Source organism: Ornithorhynchus anatinus, chromosome 10 (genome assembly GCF_004115215.2).
Source record: "Ornithorhynchus anatinus isolate Pmale09 chromosome 10, mOrnAna1.pri.v4, whole genome shotgun sequence".
Taxonomy (NCBI): domain Eukaryota; kingdom Metazoa; phylum Chordata; class Mammalia; order Monotremata; family Ornithorhynchidae; genus Ornithorhynchus; species Ornithorhynchus anatinus.
Window position 1 is genome coordinate 46,458,150 of NC_041737.1, and position 17,685 is coordinate 46,475,834.

At 45.1% G+C, this 17,685-nt stretch overlaps 1 protein-coding gene and 1 non-coding gene across 2 annotated transcripts; one reads left to right on the forward strand and one right to left on the reverse strand.

Moving 5' to 3' along the window:
• Positions 1 to 314: 314 nt before the first annotated feature.
• LOC100078167 (protein FAM71F2-like) lies at positions 315 to 9,431 on the forward strand. Its single transcript, XM_029072976.2, has 6 exons — positions 315 to 660; positions 1,916 to 2,100; positions 3,963 to 4,218; positions 5,622 to 5,776; positions 7,004 to 7,047; positions 9,095 to 9,431. Exons 1-6 carry the CDS (start codon positions 478 to 480, stop codon positions 9,316 to 9,318), a joined length of 1,047 nt encoding a protein of 348 aa, XP_028928809.1. The 5' UTR covers positions 315 to 477; the 3' UTR covers positions 9,319 to 9,431.
• Positions 9,432 to 15,726: 6,295 nt separating this feature from the next.
• LOC114814860 lies at positions 15,727 to 15,864 on the reverse strand. Its single transcript, XR_003762656.1, has one exon. It is a non-coding gene; the product is annotated as a small nucleolar RNA SNORA7 (small nucleolar RNA).
• Between the last annotated feature and the right edge of the window lie 1,821 nt (positions 15,865 to 17,685).

A 17,685-nucleotide genomic window follows, 5' to 3' on the forward strand; every position in this document is an offset into this window, starting at 1 on the left:
TTTACTGTGGGCTAGAGTAGATATAATCAGTTCAGAGACAGCATCTGTTCCTCTTAGGGCATATAGCCTAGTGGGAAGGGACAACAGGTATTTAATTTCTGTTTTAAAGAAGAAGAAACTGAGACAGCAGTTGGGGATCCAGGGGGATCCAGGATTAGAACGCAGGTCTCCTGCGTCCCAGTCCAGTGTTCTTTCACTAGGCCACATCGCATCAGGAGTCTCAGCCTTATCCCCATGGGGTGTGGAGGTTGTTAGGTATTAGCTGCCCCTCAGTGAGGTCACCTGTTAGGCATTGTGAGCACGCAGGCCATCCTTGTGCTGCATAGGCAGCCTAGGAGGGTCAGGGGGCTTGTTGGTAGGCCTTGCCTCTGTCCAGAGGCATGGTCACATTGGCCCCAGCTGGAAAACTGCAATGGAGGGGCCAGGAAGACCCTCGGAGCTATGAGATGCTGTTGAGCCTGCTCTGCCCTGGATCCCATGGCAGAATGTAGCAGTTTTGAGGCTGGGGCTAGGGAGTTGGAAGTTGGAGAAATCCTTGGAGTGGAGCTGGACAGTGGAGAAGCACTGGGAGTGGAAGGAGGGCTGCTCTCCCAGCTACTTCATTCTCCAGACTACAACCTGTTCCCCAATTCGGTCGTGTTTGAAAGCAACTTCACCCAGGTACAGTTGCCCATCTTGCCTGGCCAAGCCAGATTCCTCTCCCCTCAAATCACCTTGCCTAGAAGAGAGGAAGAGAGGGTCCCCTGAAACCCATAGGAAGGGAAGGCCAGGAGTCCTTTAGAGACGATCAAGTCTGAAGTAACTTCTGTTTTCACAAGGAAGGGTTACTTCCCTTAGGAAGAGGCAGGCAACCTGTTCCCAGAGGAAGTTGCAGTACAAGATCCAAGATAAATTTGGATCAGATCATGGGCAAGTGGTCTGTGATGGATTAGGAGAAAGAGTGTGAACAGTGTGCCTTAATCTTTTGCCCTCATAATGTCCATGATGGGAATCATTACCTGGTGCAATGACTGCTGTTGGAGACAGAACCCTAAGCAGAAAGAACTGTTGCTCTGACTCAGGAACAGCTTTCATTATGCTCTTAAAGGAGGGGGAGAACCAAAGAGGCCATTTAAAGGGCTGGGGGTTAGGGATGGTGAAGGAGTCTGATTGTGGAGCCCTGCCTTCTCCTCTTTTCTTAGTTCCTTTTCTCCCCTCCCTCTTATTTACTCCCTTTTTGCCACCAGGGTCACTGCCCTCCCTCCCAATTAGAGGTCCTCCACCGGAAGGAAACCGAGGAAAGAGAACACTATTGCTCTTCCCTTCTTAACAGCATGGGAACCCTTGCCCGCTGGCTTAGGTTTTGCTCAGGATTGTTTTGGTGGAGGGGTAGGGGAAAAAGGCACGTCAGTAATAATACTAGTGATGTTTCTTAAGCACTTTCTATGTGCCAAGCACTGCTGTAAACACAATATAAGCAGATTGGATGGAATCCTTGTCCTATCTGGGGCTTATAGTCTAAGGGGAAAGGAGAACTGGTGTCTTATCCCCAAGAGCTAACAGAGGTATAGAGAAGCTATGACTTGCCCAAGGCCACACAACAGCCAAACAGTGGAGCTGGGACCAGGAGCCAGAGCTGACTCCCAGTCCCATGTGCTTTCTACTAAACCACACTGAGAATTCTGACTTTCCCAATGATTAACTGCTTTGCCCTGAGCCTGGAGTTCCTCCGCATCAGGTTGCACAACCAGGTGAGAAGATTGTTGGATAATTCAGGCTAAGGTATAATTTGAAGGCCCGAGTTATCTAGATAACTTAATGTAGTTGACCCAGCTTTAGAATCAGGAGACTCTAATGGTACCTCCCCCGCCAACATGGTAGATGCTACCTCTTGAGCCTCATCTCCGATGCTAACCTCCGGGGCCGCAAATTGCAGGTCATGAAGCTCGAGAACTGGGTGCCCGTCCGAGACGCAGATAAGTTAATAACCCTCGGGGTGACCTCCACTGTGCCCAGTCTGCCACTCCCTAACATCCTCCTGATGGCTGAGATCACCAGGCCCCAGGAAGAGTTCCCCAGGAAGGACCAATCATCGGGGACGCCCAACATCAACCTCAATAGGTAAGGAAAAGAGTGTGAGAGACGGGAGGACAGGGGGCCCGAGCAGTGGCATCTCGGCGGTCCAGCCGACTCAGAAGGACAAAGCACAGGGATCCAGTCAGAGCTACTGGTGAGCCAGAGGAGGAGGGGTCAAGAAGGGTAATGGAAATAAGACGGGGGAGGGAAGGGGTGACTGGAGTCAGGGTAGACACCTAGTCTAGATTAGTGCTCTCCTCCCTGCCCCCCACCCCCTAATCACTCAACTATGACCCCAACCAGGAAATGTTCCCTCACTGATTTAAAGGGAAATGGAGCCCGCCAGCACATTTTTTTTCTTTTACCATTAACCCCTGGGAAGTCAGATGAGATAGCCATGATACATGTGATCAGAGCCTCCTCAATATCTTACCTTCATGCAAGTTGTCTCTCTTCATAGCTTTTCTCCAAGTGTAATCTTGACTCCTCCTTTATGAGCTTCCTGCATGAAGCTTCCTTCTGCTATCCCTCTTCCTTTGCTGCATGTTACTTCCCCACCCCCCATAACCAACTTTGCCTCCATGTAGGATAAATAAATCATCCCTCTCTAGTGGGGAATCACTCCATTCAGACACAGTCACTTAGTCAGTCAACCTTGAGGGCCTACTCTGTGCCCTCAAGGTTGACTGACTAAGTGACTGTGCCCTACTCTGTGCCCTACAATAGAGTTAGTACACATGATCCTTGACCCCAAGAAACATATTCTAGCAGGAGAAAGATGCTAAAATAAATTATAGATTGGAGGAAGAAATAGAGTATAAACATTGTAAGAGAATGAAGTCAGGGGCAGGAGAGATGAGAACGAGCAGCAATGAATAAGGTTCAGAGGAACAAACTTTGTGAGCTGGGCTGAGGCGGGAGAAGGGAGTGGAAGAAGAGAGCTGATTTGAGTGCCTTAAAGCTGCTGATCAGGATTTTCAGCTTGATACAGAGAAGAGTAGGCAAACATTGGAGGTTTTGAAGGAATGGGGAGATGTGTGCAGAAGACCTCCTAGAAAAAAATGCAGGTTTCCAAGTGAAAAATTGAAAAATAAGGGAGAGACTGGAGGGTAGGGAGCAAGGAGACTGATGTCATAGTCAAGCCAGGATAAGAAAATTTTGTACCAGAGTAGTGACCATTTAGATAGAAAGGAAGGGTCAGATTTTGGAAATGTGAAGGGAGAATGAACAGGATTTGGCAACGGACTGGATAAGGGGAACTAAAGAGAGAAAGGAGTCTACGGATAATGCCAACCATGACTGTGGGCTTCAGAGACAGGGAAGATCATGGTGATATTAACTGTGACGAGAACATTAGGTGGTGGAGAGACTCTGAGAAGGAAAATGAAGAGTTTAGCTTTGGGCATATTGAGCTTGAGGTCCTGACGGGACATCCATGTAGAGCTGACCTAGAGGGAGGAGGAAATGTGGGATTGCAGAGGATAGAGGCCGGGACCAGCGATGTGGGTTTGGGAATTGTTTTCATAGAGGTGGTAGTGGAAGCTATGGAAGCGACTGCACTCCCTGAAGGAATGAGCATTGAGTAAGAAGAGAAGGGAAAGCAGGCAAAGTCTTGAGGGACACCCACAATTAGGGAGGCAGAGGATAATGGACCTCCTATTATCCTGGGTAGCTTTGTTTCCTTTACCCCATTACCCATTCGAAAACTTTGGTGTTCAAACAAGCTTCTGAAGCAGAAGTATGAAGGAGGGAGAGGGAGGCTCCTAGTACTTGGTGCTCTATCACCAGGGGCCTGTTAGAAATGGGGTAGCCTCCTGTCAGAGAAGAAAGGCCGGGGTTTCCTCCTGCTCCTGGAGATTGATTCTGGGGCAGGGCCTCTTTACTTTACCATCATCTCTCCCCACCAGAATCCTCCCACTGAAGTTTGTGGAGCTTTTGATCTATGACAAATCCCAGCAAATTCTGAGACTCCGAACGGTGACCGAGAAGACTTACTACCTGAAGCTTCATTCCAACTACCCTGATGTCGTCTTTTGGCTCTGGACCAGGCTTGTGAAAATTCTACAGAAGGGCCTATCTTTCACCACCAAAGACCCAAACGTCAACATTCCTTACTGCCTAGTGCCCAGAATATTACCCAACTCCTCTGACCCCAAAGAACGGGTAACTAGGCTCTCCCCCAGTCCCTTATGAAGGTTGAGCTATCTGTTAACCAGCTATGACATGATCATGGGTGAGGGGGTAGAGTGGTTAGGCCAGGAGCCTGGGAATGGGAAATAAGAATCCTGTTCAATCAATCATATTTATTTAACACTTATCTGTGTGCAGAGCACTGTACTAAGAACTTAAGAGAATATAATATGTTGTTAATGTTCATTGTTCCATTCATCACCTTGGTGTTAACTGAAGGGAGTTGCAGTGTGATGGTTGGGGTGAGATTTGGGAGAGAAAATAGTTCTCACCATCTCTCTGGACTGTTCAGTTAGCAAGATGGAGTCAGACTTCCAGGCCTTAGATTGTATCCCCTGTTCTTACTAGTTAGAGCTTGAAGCCCTAGCAGCAACAAGACAACTACCCCCACAGGGGCAGAGAAGCAGTGTGCCCTAGTGGAAAGAATCCAGGCCTGGGAATCAAAAACCCTGGATTCTAAATTAGAATCTGGCATGCCGGTTGGATGACCCTGGGCAAGTCACTCAACTTCTCGGTGCTTCAGTTTCCTCATCTGTAAAATGGGGATTCAATTTCTGTTCTTCCTTCCTCTTAGACTGTGAACCCCATGTAGGACAGGGACTGTATCTGAACTGATTATCTTATATCTTCCCAACACTTAGTACAGTGTTCAGCACAGAGTAAGGGCTTAACAAATACCATTTTTTAATTATATATTATACATATTATATATACATATCATGAAGAGGGAGAATATGGATTAATCACTGATTCAGTGGTATTTTGGAGCACCTGTTGTCTTACACCTATTGTTTCCTTCTGCCTACCAGAGAGCACAACAAAAGCCAAGACACAGTCCCTGCCTTCAAGAAGCTTACGATTTACTGGGAGATACAGAGGCATAAATGATTTGCAAATAGTGGGAGGAGGAGGGAGAACAAATATATAACAGTATAAAAAGATGAATAGAAACTTGAATGTACAAATGTACATAGGCCTGCTAAGGAAGGGTCTTCTCCCTTTTGGGACCCTAGGCAGTTCAAGGTTCTGGAACTGCTACTTAAGGAGGCTTGAACTGGACGTAGTTCTCGGATGGCCACCATTCCCAAGGGCAAAGAATTGCAGGCCTAGATGGGCTTAACCAGGGGTTCTTTTAATGGAGAATGTGCCACAGGGGTTGACCTCCTGAGTTGCTGGTGAGCGGTGGGCAAAGGGATCCCTCTCCCCCCGCCCCCCTCACACACCCCAAGGCAAACCTAGGGGCCTCAGCGGTCTAAAAGACGCTACTCTCAGAATAGCGGCTCTGGTCCTCTCCTCCCCTGAGAGGCTTGGGAGAGAAACTGGCTTCTTTTCGGCTGGCCCGGCAGCTCAGTTCACTCTATCTCTTCTGCGCGCAGCCGGAAAGCAACTCGTCTTCCTCTTCAGACGGCCACAACCAAATCATCACAGAGGAGAAGGGAGCAGCCGACAACCTCTCCCAGCTCTCTATGAGAAAGAGGTCCCAGAGCGAAGTGTTGTTCAGAACTGAGTGGGGCACCCAGTCCCAAGTCAGGTAGGTGACTCAGCCCTCCTGCCAGCCCCTCTCCACAGGGAGTGCCTGGAGCTCTGGCGTCCAGTCTCATTCAGAGAGAAGTAGACCCAAAAAGTGCCAGCCCACACATAATTAACAGCGCCTCTGAGGCTGGAACATAAAAGCGTCCCTGCGGGGGTGGGAGCTTGGGGCAGATATCCTAGCGAGGGGCCCCTTTGGTGTGGGGGAAGAGGAAGGCATGTAGGGGGCTGTTTAAAGAGCAGAAATTCCACTCTTAAACTAACCCTGCCCTGGGCAAACTCTGCATTGCCACCTCTGCCTTCCTGATGGGTGCCACTAGAGTTGGGGGGCACCTCCCTCTCCAGAGAGCTAGAAGGAGGAGGTGTGGTTGGCTAGCTTGCTGGAGATTTAGGCACCCCAGAGTTTGCTTTCCCGTGTACCTACCGGGGCAGCTCTCTGGAGCCTGGTTCTCCTGGAGAGTCAAAGGTCCCCTATGGTGTGAGCGCTGGGGCTGTAGCAGCATGGGGTAGTGGATAGAGCATAGCCTGGGACTCAGGAGGATGAGGGTTCTAATGCCAGCTCCGCCACTCATCTGCTTTGTGACCTCGCGCAAGTCACTTCACTTCTCTGTGCCTCAGGTACCTCATTTGTAGAACAGGGACAAATGGGACAAACACTAGATCCAAAGCAATCTGCTGGTATCCACCCCAGGCTTAGTACGTTGTCTGGCACAGCGCTTAACAAATACCACATTATTACTATTATTATTGGGGATGGGTCAGCCTATACTACACAATCAACATTCCTTACCCTGGCCCATCTGCTCAAGGGAGGAGGAGGAGCAGAGGCTCTCCGCAAGGCTGGTCTGATGCATGCACCAATCAGCTGTACTGCCTTTAGACTTGGATGCTCAAGTTGCCTTCCCCCCAGCCCATGAGAATTATCCATGCCTGTCCAACAGACGAAATAAACAAATGCCCTGGGAGTGGGTCGGAGCAGATGGAGTAATACCCACTCATATTTGGCAGAAGGCAGAGCTTAACTGTGTCTTCCTCCTTCTCCTTGGCTTCCGACCTCTTCCCTAGACTCTTTTAGATTCGATGTCACCCCCAAATATAGCCGCAGCCTACCATTTCCATATTTATAGCTGAGCCTAAGGCATTTGCACTGAGAGGAAAAAAATAGAGACCTGGTTTGAAATGAGATTTTCATGCTTTTTCTTTGTCTTTTTCCAAATCTCTGGTCTAGCAGCAGCAGTACCAGCAGAGAAAGTTTGCCAAACAACAAAACAGGTAAAGAAAGCATCTTCATTTATTGTATTCCCACCTCTGGGAACTTTCTCTGTCATAAGAGTAGTCATTTAGTCAATTGTATTTATTGAACATTTACTGGGTACAGAGCACCGTAGTAAGTGCTTGGGAGAGTACACTATAACAATATAACAGGCACATTCCCTACTCACAATGAGCTATCAGTCTTGGGTAGGAGGGTAAGGGGGTGGCCAGGGAGAGCTGCATGTGAAAAACACAGACGTCTGGACTAGGGGCCATCTGGATTTCTCCCCATTAGACAAGATATATAAATGTATATATTTATATATCCACACACACACATATATATCCACACACACATATATATTTAAAGGTAAAGCACCCTATTCCTCCCCATAGGTCCCCAGGAACCTGCCCTGTTAGTGGCTGGTTCTGAAGCCAGGCTAGTTTCAGCCAAACAGCTGCCCAGGTTGGCCCTTGGAGGTCCAATCCCATGAGCCATGGGTATAGGAGTCTTCTAACTCCTGGCCTATAGCTTGTCATCTCTCCTTTCTGTCCAGCCCCTCTGGGTGGGTTTTCTTGGGGGTCCAGAACCTGCCCTGTGATGGAAGGTTAGATTTAGATGGCAATTTGATGGGAGGCTCCAGGTAAAGCAGCCTTGCTTCTTCTGATTAAGGATCAGAATGAGGTCCTGGGGGTGGGATTGACCAAGGATTTGAATCCTTTCTCCAAGAGGCGGCTTTGGGGCTCCCGGTAGGCAGGGCGTGAAGGTAGGAAGCAGCGTGGTCTAGTGGATAGAGCACGGGTCTGGGAGTCAGCAAGACCTGGGCTCTAATCCCAGCTCTGCACTTGTCTGCTATGTGACCTGGGGCCAGTCACTTCACTTCTCTGTGCCTCATCTGTAAAATGGGGATTAAGACTGTGAGCCCCACGTGGGACATGGACTGCGTCACCAACCTGATTACTTTGTTATCTACCCCAGTGCTTAGAAAAGTGGCTGGCACAGAGTGCTCAACGAATACCATTAGAAAAAAGAAAGAGGGCCCAAAGTTCATAAACAGAGTTGGGGAGGGTGTGAGAGAGTAAGAATCAATCAAACACCCATATTTTGAGTGCTTACTATGTGCACAGCAATGTACTAAGCACTTGGGAGAGTACAATATAACCATGTTGGTAGATATGTTCCCTGCCCACAGCAAGCTTACAGTCCAGAGACTAAGAAGGTTGGATGGGATATTGGGCAGGAAAAAGAGCATGGAAAAAGGGATAGGTGAGAAAAGGGGAATGAGCATATGGTCAATTCCCAACAGGAAAATGCTTCTTGCCTTCTGGGCCATCCCATTCATGCTCCTGTAGGCAGAGCTTGCAGAATGGTGTAGTGGATAGAACATGGTCATGGGTTCTAATCCTGGCTTTGCCATTTGTCTGCCATGTGACTTTAGGCAGGTCATTTTACTTCTCTGTACCTCACTTTCCTCCTGACCTCCCCTCCCCCTTCTTCTTCTGCCCCTCCCCCTCCCCCCTTACCCTCCCCTCAGGACTGTGCTCATTTGTATATAGTATTTATTACCCATTTCTTTTGTTAATGAGGTGTACATCCCCTTGATTCTATTTATTTTGACAATGTTGTCTTTTTGTTTTGTTCTGTTTTGCTCTGCTGACTCCCCTGTTTAGACTGTGAGCCCATCATTGGGCAGGGATTGTCTCTGTTGCCAAATTGTACATTCCAAGCGCTAGTACAGTGCTCTGCACATAGTAGGCAATCAATAAATATTATTGAATGAATGAATGAATCTGTAAAATGGGGATTGATAGTGTGAGCCCCACATGGGACAGGGACTGTGTCCAACCTGATTTCCTTGTATCCACCCCAGTGCTTAGCACAGTGCCTGGCATGTAGTACGTGCTTAACAAATATCACAATTATTATTACTGTGGGTGAGATTCCTCAGTCCCACAGAGCGAGTTCTTATGGTAAGTCCAAGCAGGGTTTGAACACGAGGCAAAATGGATTTTCAGAGATGTAAAAATAATAATAATAATAATAATCTCCTTTCTTTGAATTTAGGATTCTCAGGAGGTTCTAGACATTTCTTTTCTACCCAAATTCAAGAACAGCACTCACACTGTGTCCATGAACTTGGCCTGCTTCCCAGGGAAGAGACAGCCTCACAGTGGACCGACACAGGCAGTTACGGACTTTGGGAACGAGAGAACCCTTCGGTACCACAGCCCCTCTCCCTGCTCAGCACCCTGGCAGCCTCAACCCGACGCTTCTGGCCACTCCTTTAGGAGAGAAACTCTTTACACTCTGCACTCATTGGTCTCAGGAGGTGGTACTGGGGACCTCTTGGCTCTCCATCCAGGTTGATGGTCCAAAATTGTCCAACTTCAACCTAATAAACAAGAGAAGCATCCTCACTGCTGGGATTTCTGAGTCAGATTAATTTTTCTCATGCCTCAGTATAATAATAATAATACTGGTATTTGTTAAGTGCTTACTGTGTGCCAAGCATAGTAACAATAATAATAATAATTATGGTATTTGTTAAGCGCTTACTATGTGCCAAGCACTGTTCTAAGCACTGGGGTAGATACAAGGTAATGAGGTTGTCCCACGTGGAGCTCACAGTCTTGATCCCCATTTTACAGTTGAGATAACTGAGGCACAGAGAAGTTAAGTGGCTTGCCCAAGGTCACACAGAAGTCAAGTGGCAGAGCCGAGATGAGAACTCGTGTCCTTTGACTCCCACGCCTGGGTTCTTTCCACTAAGCAAGGCTGCTTCTATTAACTCTATAGTAGTCTACAGTACTAAGTGATGGGGTTGATACAAGGTAATCACGTCCTTTATGGGGCTCACAGTCTAAGAAGAAGAGAAAGCAGGTACTGATTCCCCATTTTGGAGAAGAGGGAACTGAGGCACACAGAAGTTAAGAGATGCAGAGATAAGTGGTAGAGTCGGCATTAGAACCCAGGTCCTCTAACTCCCAAGCCCATGCTCTTTCCACTAGCCCACCCTGCTTCTCAGTATCTGACTACTAACTTCTTTGGTCAGTATGACAGCCTGGCTTTGCTCCCTAATGCCCACCAGAAAACATTCAGAGGAAGAAAGCCAGATGTGATGGCTCTCATCCATTCAAAGGGATCACCACCATTTTGAATGCTGTTATATATCCACCATTCCAAAACAACACACCCACTCACCAAAATGAAGCCATGCCTGCAGGCTTATTGGACTTCGGACCTACCAGTTGGCCCAAGACACTTCTGGCTTGCAGGGTGGGAGGGGGAATGAATTACAGGAAAGAGGGAGGGGTGAGCAAGGGATCAGCAGCAAGAGAGATGAGACTGAAGCACAGTGAGTAGGTTTGTGTTCGAGTAATGAAGTTGCTAGCTGGGTTGTAGAGAGAGAGAGCTGATTGAGTTCTTTAAAACAGATGAGAAGGAGTGTGGCATAGTGGATAGAGAACCAGCCTGGGAGTCAGAAGGACCTGGGTTTTAATCTCAACTCCACCACTAGTCTGCTGTGTGACTTTTGGAAACTCATTTAACTTCTCTGTGCTCACTGGGCCTCATTGTCTTGAAGTCTGAAATTTCCGGAAACACGGCTCCTACTAGGTATCGAGTAAGCTATACTAAATGCAGTTTATGATACCTAACTGCTAAACTCCCCTGCTGGATAATAAACCCCATATTTATTTTATTCTATTGTATCCTTCCAAGCAATAGTACAGAGTTCCGCATAAAGGAATTGTTGAATAAATACTACTGATTTACTGAATTTAAGGATTGAGGAATAACACTACGATGGGGTTCCTTCAACCATTTCAGTTTTTAACCCTTTTAAATTGATAATAATAATGGCACTTGTTAAGTGCCCACTATGTGCCAAGCACTGTACTAAGTGCTAAGTACAAGATATTCAGAGTGGACACAGTGCCTATCCCTCATCGGACTCCCAGTCTAAGCTTTCATTCAGTCATTCATTCAATCATATTTACTGAGCACTTACTGTACACAAAGCACCATACTAAGCTCTTGGAAATTGTAATTCAGCAATAATGTAGAGGAGTAAGATTTAATTCTCACTTTACAGATGAGGAAACTGAGACACAGAGATGTGAAGTGACTTGCCCAAGGTCACACAGCAGACAACTGGTGGAGCTGGGATTTAGAAGCCAGGTCCTCTGCCTCCCAGGCCTGTGCTTTTTCCACTAGGCCATGCTGCTTTCCATATGGTCTGCTCCTTGGTCCAGGGTATGGAGAAGGACATTTTGTGATCCTGAAAGACCAATAAATCAGTGGAATTTTTAGAGTGCTTACTGTGTGCAGAGAGTACAGTATAATAGAGTTGGTAGACATGTTCCTTGTCCACAAAGAGCTTGCAGTCTAGAGGAGGTTATTCATCCAATAGTGTTGCTGCTATTGTCGTGAGAGGGCAACTCCACCAGGCTCTATTAAAGGAGTCCTAACTCTTTTAACTAGTAGTACCACAAACCTCATATCCAGTTCAGATACCCAGTTCCCTCAGCTCAGGGCTTAAGGTTTGCAAAGAAATGGTTAACACAATAATGCTGAGGACCTTCAAGGGAATTGTGCTCCACCTCTGTCTCTGAGATATCAGTGCTATTACTTCACCATTTTACTACAAGCTCAGAAAGATAAGCTTAAGTGTGATCTACCTTCCTAGACACACTTTATTGGTGGGTTGCTATGGAGAGCCTATATTCACAGCATCCAGGCTGTAAAGCAGAAATATAAGGCATAGACAAATGTGTCCCCCTTTCTATGTTCATCCATCTTCTCTCTCCATCAGTCTGTTGAAGCAGCTTTTTCAACAGATGGATTCATGGGAGGCAGCACGGGCTGGTGGAAAGAGCATAGGCCTGGTAGTCAGGGGACTTGGGTTCTAATTCTGACTCTGCCACTTGTCTGCTCTGTGACCTTGGGCAAGTGCCTTAACTTCTCTGTGCTTCATTTTCCTCATCTGGAAAACTGGAATTAAATCTGACTCCCTTCTAGTTAGACTGTGAACCCCAAGTGGGACAGGGACTGGATCCAACCTGATTATCTTGCATTTATGCCAGAGCTTAATATAGTGCTTGGCACATTGTAAGTGCTTAATAAGTACCAATAATAATATATATTATTATTTCCAAGGGTGCATCACTGTGGGGTCTCCCAGCAATCAATCATATTTATTGAGTGCTTATTGTGTGCAGAGCACTGAACTAAGTGCTTGGGAGAATAAAGTATAAGAGAATTGGTAGCTATGTTCCCTATTTACAAACAGCTCACAGTCTAGAAGGGGAGACCGACATTGAAATTAATTATGGATATGTATATGTGCCGAGGGGCTAGGAGAGATCTATTCAACTTAATAATAATAATAGCATTTGTTAAGTGCTTACCAGGTGTCAAGCACTGTTCTAAGCACTGGGGTAAATACAAAATGATCACGTTGGACCCAGTTCCTGTCTCACATAGGTCTCACAGTCTTAATCTCCATTTTAAGGATGAAATAACTAAGACACAGAAATTAAGTGACTTCCCCAAGGTCACAGCAGACAAGTGGTGGAGTCAGAATTAAAACTCAAGTCCTCTGACTTCTTTTGTATGAGAACAAGATCTTGGGTTGGAGAAAATATAATAGAATGGGGCTGGAGGAGGGAAAGTTACCTTAGAGAAAGGTAAAATAATGAGATGGATGGCAGAGAGAACCAAGAAGGCAGACAATAACCCAACTACAGCCTGAAGGGCGAAAACACTATAATGGATCCGCAGGGAGAGAAAAAAAATCCCTTGAATGAGTATGGTGTTTTTGTTTTTCCAAAGCACTTTCACCTCAATTATCTCATTTTATTCTCATCTCACTCCTAGGATGTAGGGAGAGGCTTGTATTATTATCTCCACTTTGCAGATGAATAAACTGAGGCACAAAGAGGTTCAGTCACTTGCTTGAGGCCACCCAGTGGGTCGGGGCAGAGTTGGGACTAAAACCCAGGTCTCTTGTCTTCGAGACTCATGTTCTGGCCACTAGATTTCTGCTCCCTTCTACAAATCATGGAGGAGGCAGCCAGGTACTATTATACTGTCTGCAAGATAAGGCTCAATAAACACCTTTAATTGACTGATTGGACGGGATACAGAAAAGGTACATCTGGAATCCCTTCTGCAACTGGAAGTCACCTGTGTGGAGTGGGGCATCTTTGCTGGGGAACCAGAATTCTAAGTTCAGTGAAAGAATGAATCAAGTAGTGGTATTTATTGAGTTCTTACTGTGTGCAGAGCACTGTACTAAGCACTTGAGTGACTACAATATAAAAGAATTAGTTGACACATTACCTGGCCACAATGAGCTTACAGTCTAGAGGATTTTTTCAGTATTAAAAAGAAGCGAACTTTTCTGCAAGAGTGTCGGAGGTAATATTTTAGGTCAGTATAAAAGCAGAATGAAACACAGGTGAAAGAGTGAGGGAAAAGGACAACACCTGCATCCCTGACTGTCTTATTAAGGGTTTAGAATTTCTGAAATTTCTTCTCCTCCAGAAGCTCTTCACTTTACATTTCTTCTTTGTTATGCAAAGTTTTATTTGCACTTATATGTTGTTTTGGGCCTCGGAAACAGTCTCCTTTAATATGTAAAACTACATTTGTGTTAATACTATCTATTCTTATAAGCACCATAAGCAAGGATAAACCAATCAACCAATAAATGATATTTACTGAAGTAAAGGGAGGACATCTGTTTATTTTTAATTCCTGAGTTTGGCAGTGCTTTGGGAACAGGAAGACAAGGGGAGGGAGACATTTGAAGAGCTGGTGGGGTTTTTTATGATATTTGTTAAGTGTTTATTATGTGCAGGATACTTTAGAACAGTGCATTGCACATAGTAAATGCTTAACAAATACCATTATTATTATTAAGTGCTGGGGTAGATACAAGCTATTCGGGTTAGACACAGACATGGGGCTCACAGTCTTAATCCCCATTTTACAGATGAGGTAACTGAGGCCTAGAGAAGTGAAGTGACGTGTCCAGGGTCATATGGCAGACAAGTGGCAGAGCTGGGATTAGAATCCAGGTCTTCAGACTCCCAGGCCCATGCTCTATCCACTAAGCCATTCTGGGTTTGTGGGGAAAATTTTACCTAAATGATTTTGCAAGTTCTTAGAGTTCTGGGTTTTGCTTCTGCAAAATCAATAAGTTACTTACATTTATTCATTTAATAATAGTAATAATGATAGTATTTATTAACAGCATACTTACCATATGCTAAACTCTGGAGCAGACATTAGATAATCAGACTTTACACAGACTCAGCCCATTGTTAGTATGGGGCAAAGGACAGACTTACCCAGATAAATCTCTGGGTATATTTCTTATTCCTCTGGCAAGACTGTACTTCTTAGCCCACTCTGGCCCCCCTGCACTCAGTCCTCCTCGATTTTAAAAGCTTCTAGATCCACATCCTACCCCCTCCAAAGCCCTCTCCTCTCTGAATCTTCCTATATGGCACGTGCCTGTGAGTTCAAAAAATCAAAGAGCTTTCAGACAGATCTTGCCCATACCTCCCTCCCCTTTTCTAGTCAAATCCATTTCCTCCTCTCACATCACTGGGAATGCTGTCAGAATGCAAATAGGTACCTGCAACCAAGCATATGTTGAGCTCCCCTACCCAAATCTAAAAATAAGGTAAGGGGAAGGACAAAGAAATTAGTTTATTTAGGACTCATTGTCTATTTAAATTTTGGGCATATGGAAAGTACAACTTTTAGGTTTGAAATTTGTTATATACATTTACTTAATGCATATTTTTGCATTGCTGAGCTTTGAGGTATTTTCTCTTTTCTAAAGATAGGTTTTCATTGACTATATAAATCCTTATCACCCTTAGAACAATATGTACACAGGTGAAATTTCAATATTTAAGAGTTGGTGGATTCCTAAACATACTTGTTTGAACAAGTGCTCATTATAGCCTACAGTAATTACGTGGCATTATAGTACTTTCCTTTCATTTCACTGAACCGGACTCCTGCTGTTTTTCAACTCATTCAATCTACTGCCAAAATCTGCTGGCTCTTCCTAGATAACATCTTCCCCCTCTTCTCTAACCAAAAGCTATCTCCAGGGTCCAAGCTCTAGTTATAGCCAGGTATAAATATATATCCAGAGGAGCAACATGGCCTAGAGTAACAGGGTGGCCTGGCAGAAAGAGCATGGGCTTGGAAATCTTAAAACCTGGGTTCTAATCCCAACTCCATCACTTGCCTGCTGTGTGACCTTGGGCAAGTCACTTCACTTCTCTCTGCTTTAGGTTCCTCCTCTGTAAAATGGGGATTCAATACCTGTTCTCTCTCTTACTTAGACTTTGAACCCCATGTGAGACAGAGACTGCAAACAATCTGATTAGCCTGTACCCACCCCAGTGCTTAGACAGTCCTTGACACGTAGTGATCACTTAAAAAATCTTGTCTTGTCTTACTCCGTCGAGTCATCTCGGACCCATAGCGACTCCATGGACACATCTCTCCCAGAACACCCCACCTCCATCAGCAATCGTTCTGGTAGTGTATCCATAGAGTTTGGTAAAAATGCAGAAATAGTTTACCCTTGCCTTCTTTGGCACAGTAAACTCGAGTCTCCACCCTCAACTCTCTCCCATGGTACTGCTGCCCAGCACGGGTGAGTTTTGACTTGCAGCAGATTGCATTCCACTCATTGGCCATTGCCAGAGCTAGGAATGGAATGGGTATGCTTCTGCTTGACTCTCCCTCCCATAGCCAAGACTGGTAGAGTACTGAAAACTCTCCAGATGTGAACCTGAGAGGGGACTTAAAAAATCCCCCCACAAAAAAAGAACCCCCCTCCCCCAAAAAAATCTCTCCCCACCAAAAAAAATTTTGCCTGTCTCCATGCCTCTGTCTTCTCCCTCTTCTAGTCTATACTGCTCAATGCTACACAGGTCATATTCTTGAAGCATCGCTTAGCACACATCTCTCCCCTCCTCAAAACCCTCTACTAGGTTCATGGGCCCCTCCCTTTGCAGCAAACAAAAACTCACTTTCAGCTTCAAGGCTCCCCAACCAAATGTTCCCTTATATATATATATATGCTCTCCTTTAACGGAGAATCCCCAGTTCACTCTCAATCAATCAATCAATCAATCAATCATATTTATTGAGCACTTACAATGTGCAGAGCCCTGACCTAAACACTTGGCAGAGTACTCTTTATCCCTTCTTAAGATGACCTTCTAACTGAAGCTCATTCTTTTCTCTGGTCTCTCCTGCCTTTGACCCCTTACCTATGCCATTCCCTGCAGCTCCATCTCTCCCCAAATCGGATAGGCAGCAGTGCTCCCGCCATGCAATTCCCTCCTAAAATCCCTCTTACTCTGACAAGACTTCCTTGACTAGTTCCCAGCATCCCAGGTTGTAGCATCCCACCAGTGTCTCCAGCACTTATGCACTATTTATACTTATCCTAAGCACTTCTGTAAGTGTGTTATTCAAACATACATTCAATTACAGTGGTTGTTTTGATTACTCTATTTGTAAATACTTTTATATCCATCTCTCCCATTAGAGCACAGAGTGGAGACAGGGAACATGTCACTTATTTTCTGTGTATTTCCCAAGCCCTTATTAGAGTGCACTGCCCCTACTGGGTGCTCAGTAAGTACTGTTAGTATAGCTATTACCAAACTGAGGTTCTCATTATAGTCCACACTTGCACTGTAATCCTCAAAAGAGTCCTTTGAATCCCTGATATCAGTTGTCCTGAGCACTAACAATGGCAATAAAAAAGAAAAATATAAAATTAGAGAAGAAGTGTGGCCTAATGGACAGAGCATGGATCTGGGAGTGAGAAGGAACTGGGTTCTAATCCTCCCTCCGTCACTTCTCTAGTGTGTGACCTTGGGGAAGTCACTTAACTTTTCTCTGCCTTAGGTAAACCATCTGTAAAATGGGGATTAAGACTGAGCCCCATATGCGGCATGGACTGTGTCCAACTTGATTATCTTGTATCCACCCCTGCACTTAGTACAGTGCCTGGCACATAGTAAGCACTTAACAAATACCAAAAAAAAAAACATTTCCAGAAAGCATATTTTGAAGAATTTAGAAGAAACCAATAAGCACCAAAACAAATATTAACTCCATGGGTAAGAATTACACTTCAATTAATGAACAAGTCTCCTTGATGAAGGGGAAGGATTATTATTATTATTTATAAAGCTTCAGGAAGTTGACCGGTGCTACACCAAAAAAAAATTAAAAATCAAAGACACGAATTTATTATCTAAATTGATTTCTCGGAGACTATTTACTGAAGAAGAAAATGCTTCATAAGGGATTGCTGCAAGAATTAATAATCAATCAACACTCCACATTGGAATAAAGAACCAAAAACAAATACCCAGAGTTAATTAAGTTACTAAGAAAAAAGGCACTAGCAGAAAAAAAAATCCAAGGATAATGTAAAGGGAGTAAACTCATCAAGGGGAAATAGTAGAAGGGAGGGGATTGCCTGACATGGTGGACCTATAAATCAATTACGATGGAGATGAGATTAATGATTCTGCAGTGGCCCCACTCTTCAACGATCACTTTAAATCTCTTCCATTAGTCAGAAAATAAGGAAAATTAAT

Bases quoted from the DNA above. Each gene is read 5' to 3' on its own strand.
- LOC100078167 (XM_029072976.2), top strand. From the start codon at position 478: ATGGCAGAATGTAGCAGTTTTGAGGCTGGGGCTAGGGAGTTGGAAGTT. The intron at 4,219-5,621 runs GTAACTAGGCTC...TTCTGCGCGCAG, and splicing joins CCTCTGACCCCAAAGAACGG to CCGGAAAGCAACTCGTCTTC. The intron at 5,777-7,003 runs GTAGGTGACTCA...TCTCTGGTCTAG, and splicing joins GGCACCCAGTCCCAAGTCAG to CAGCAGCAGTACCAGCAGAG.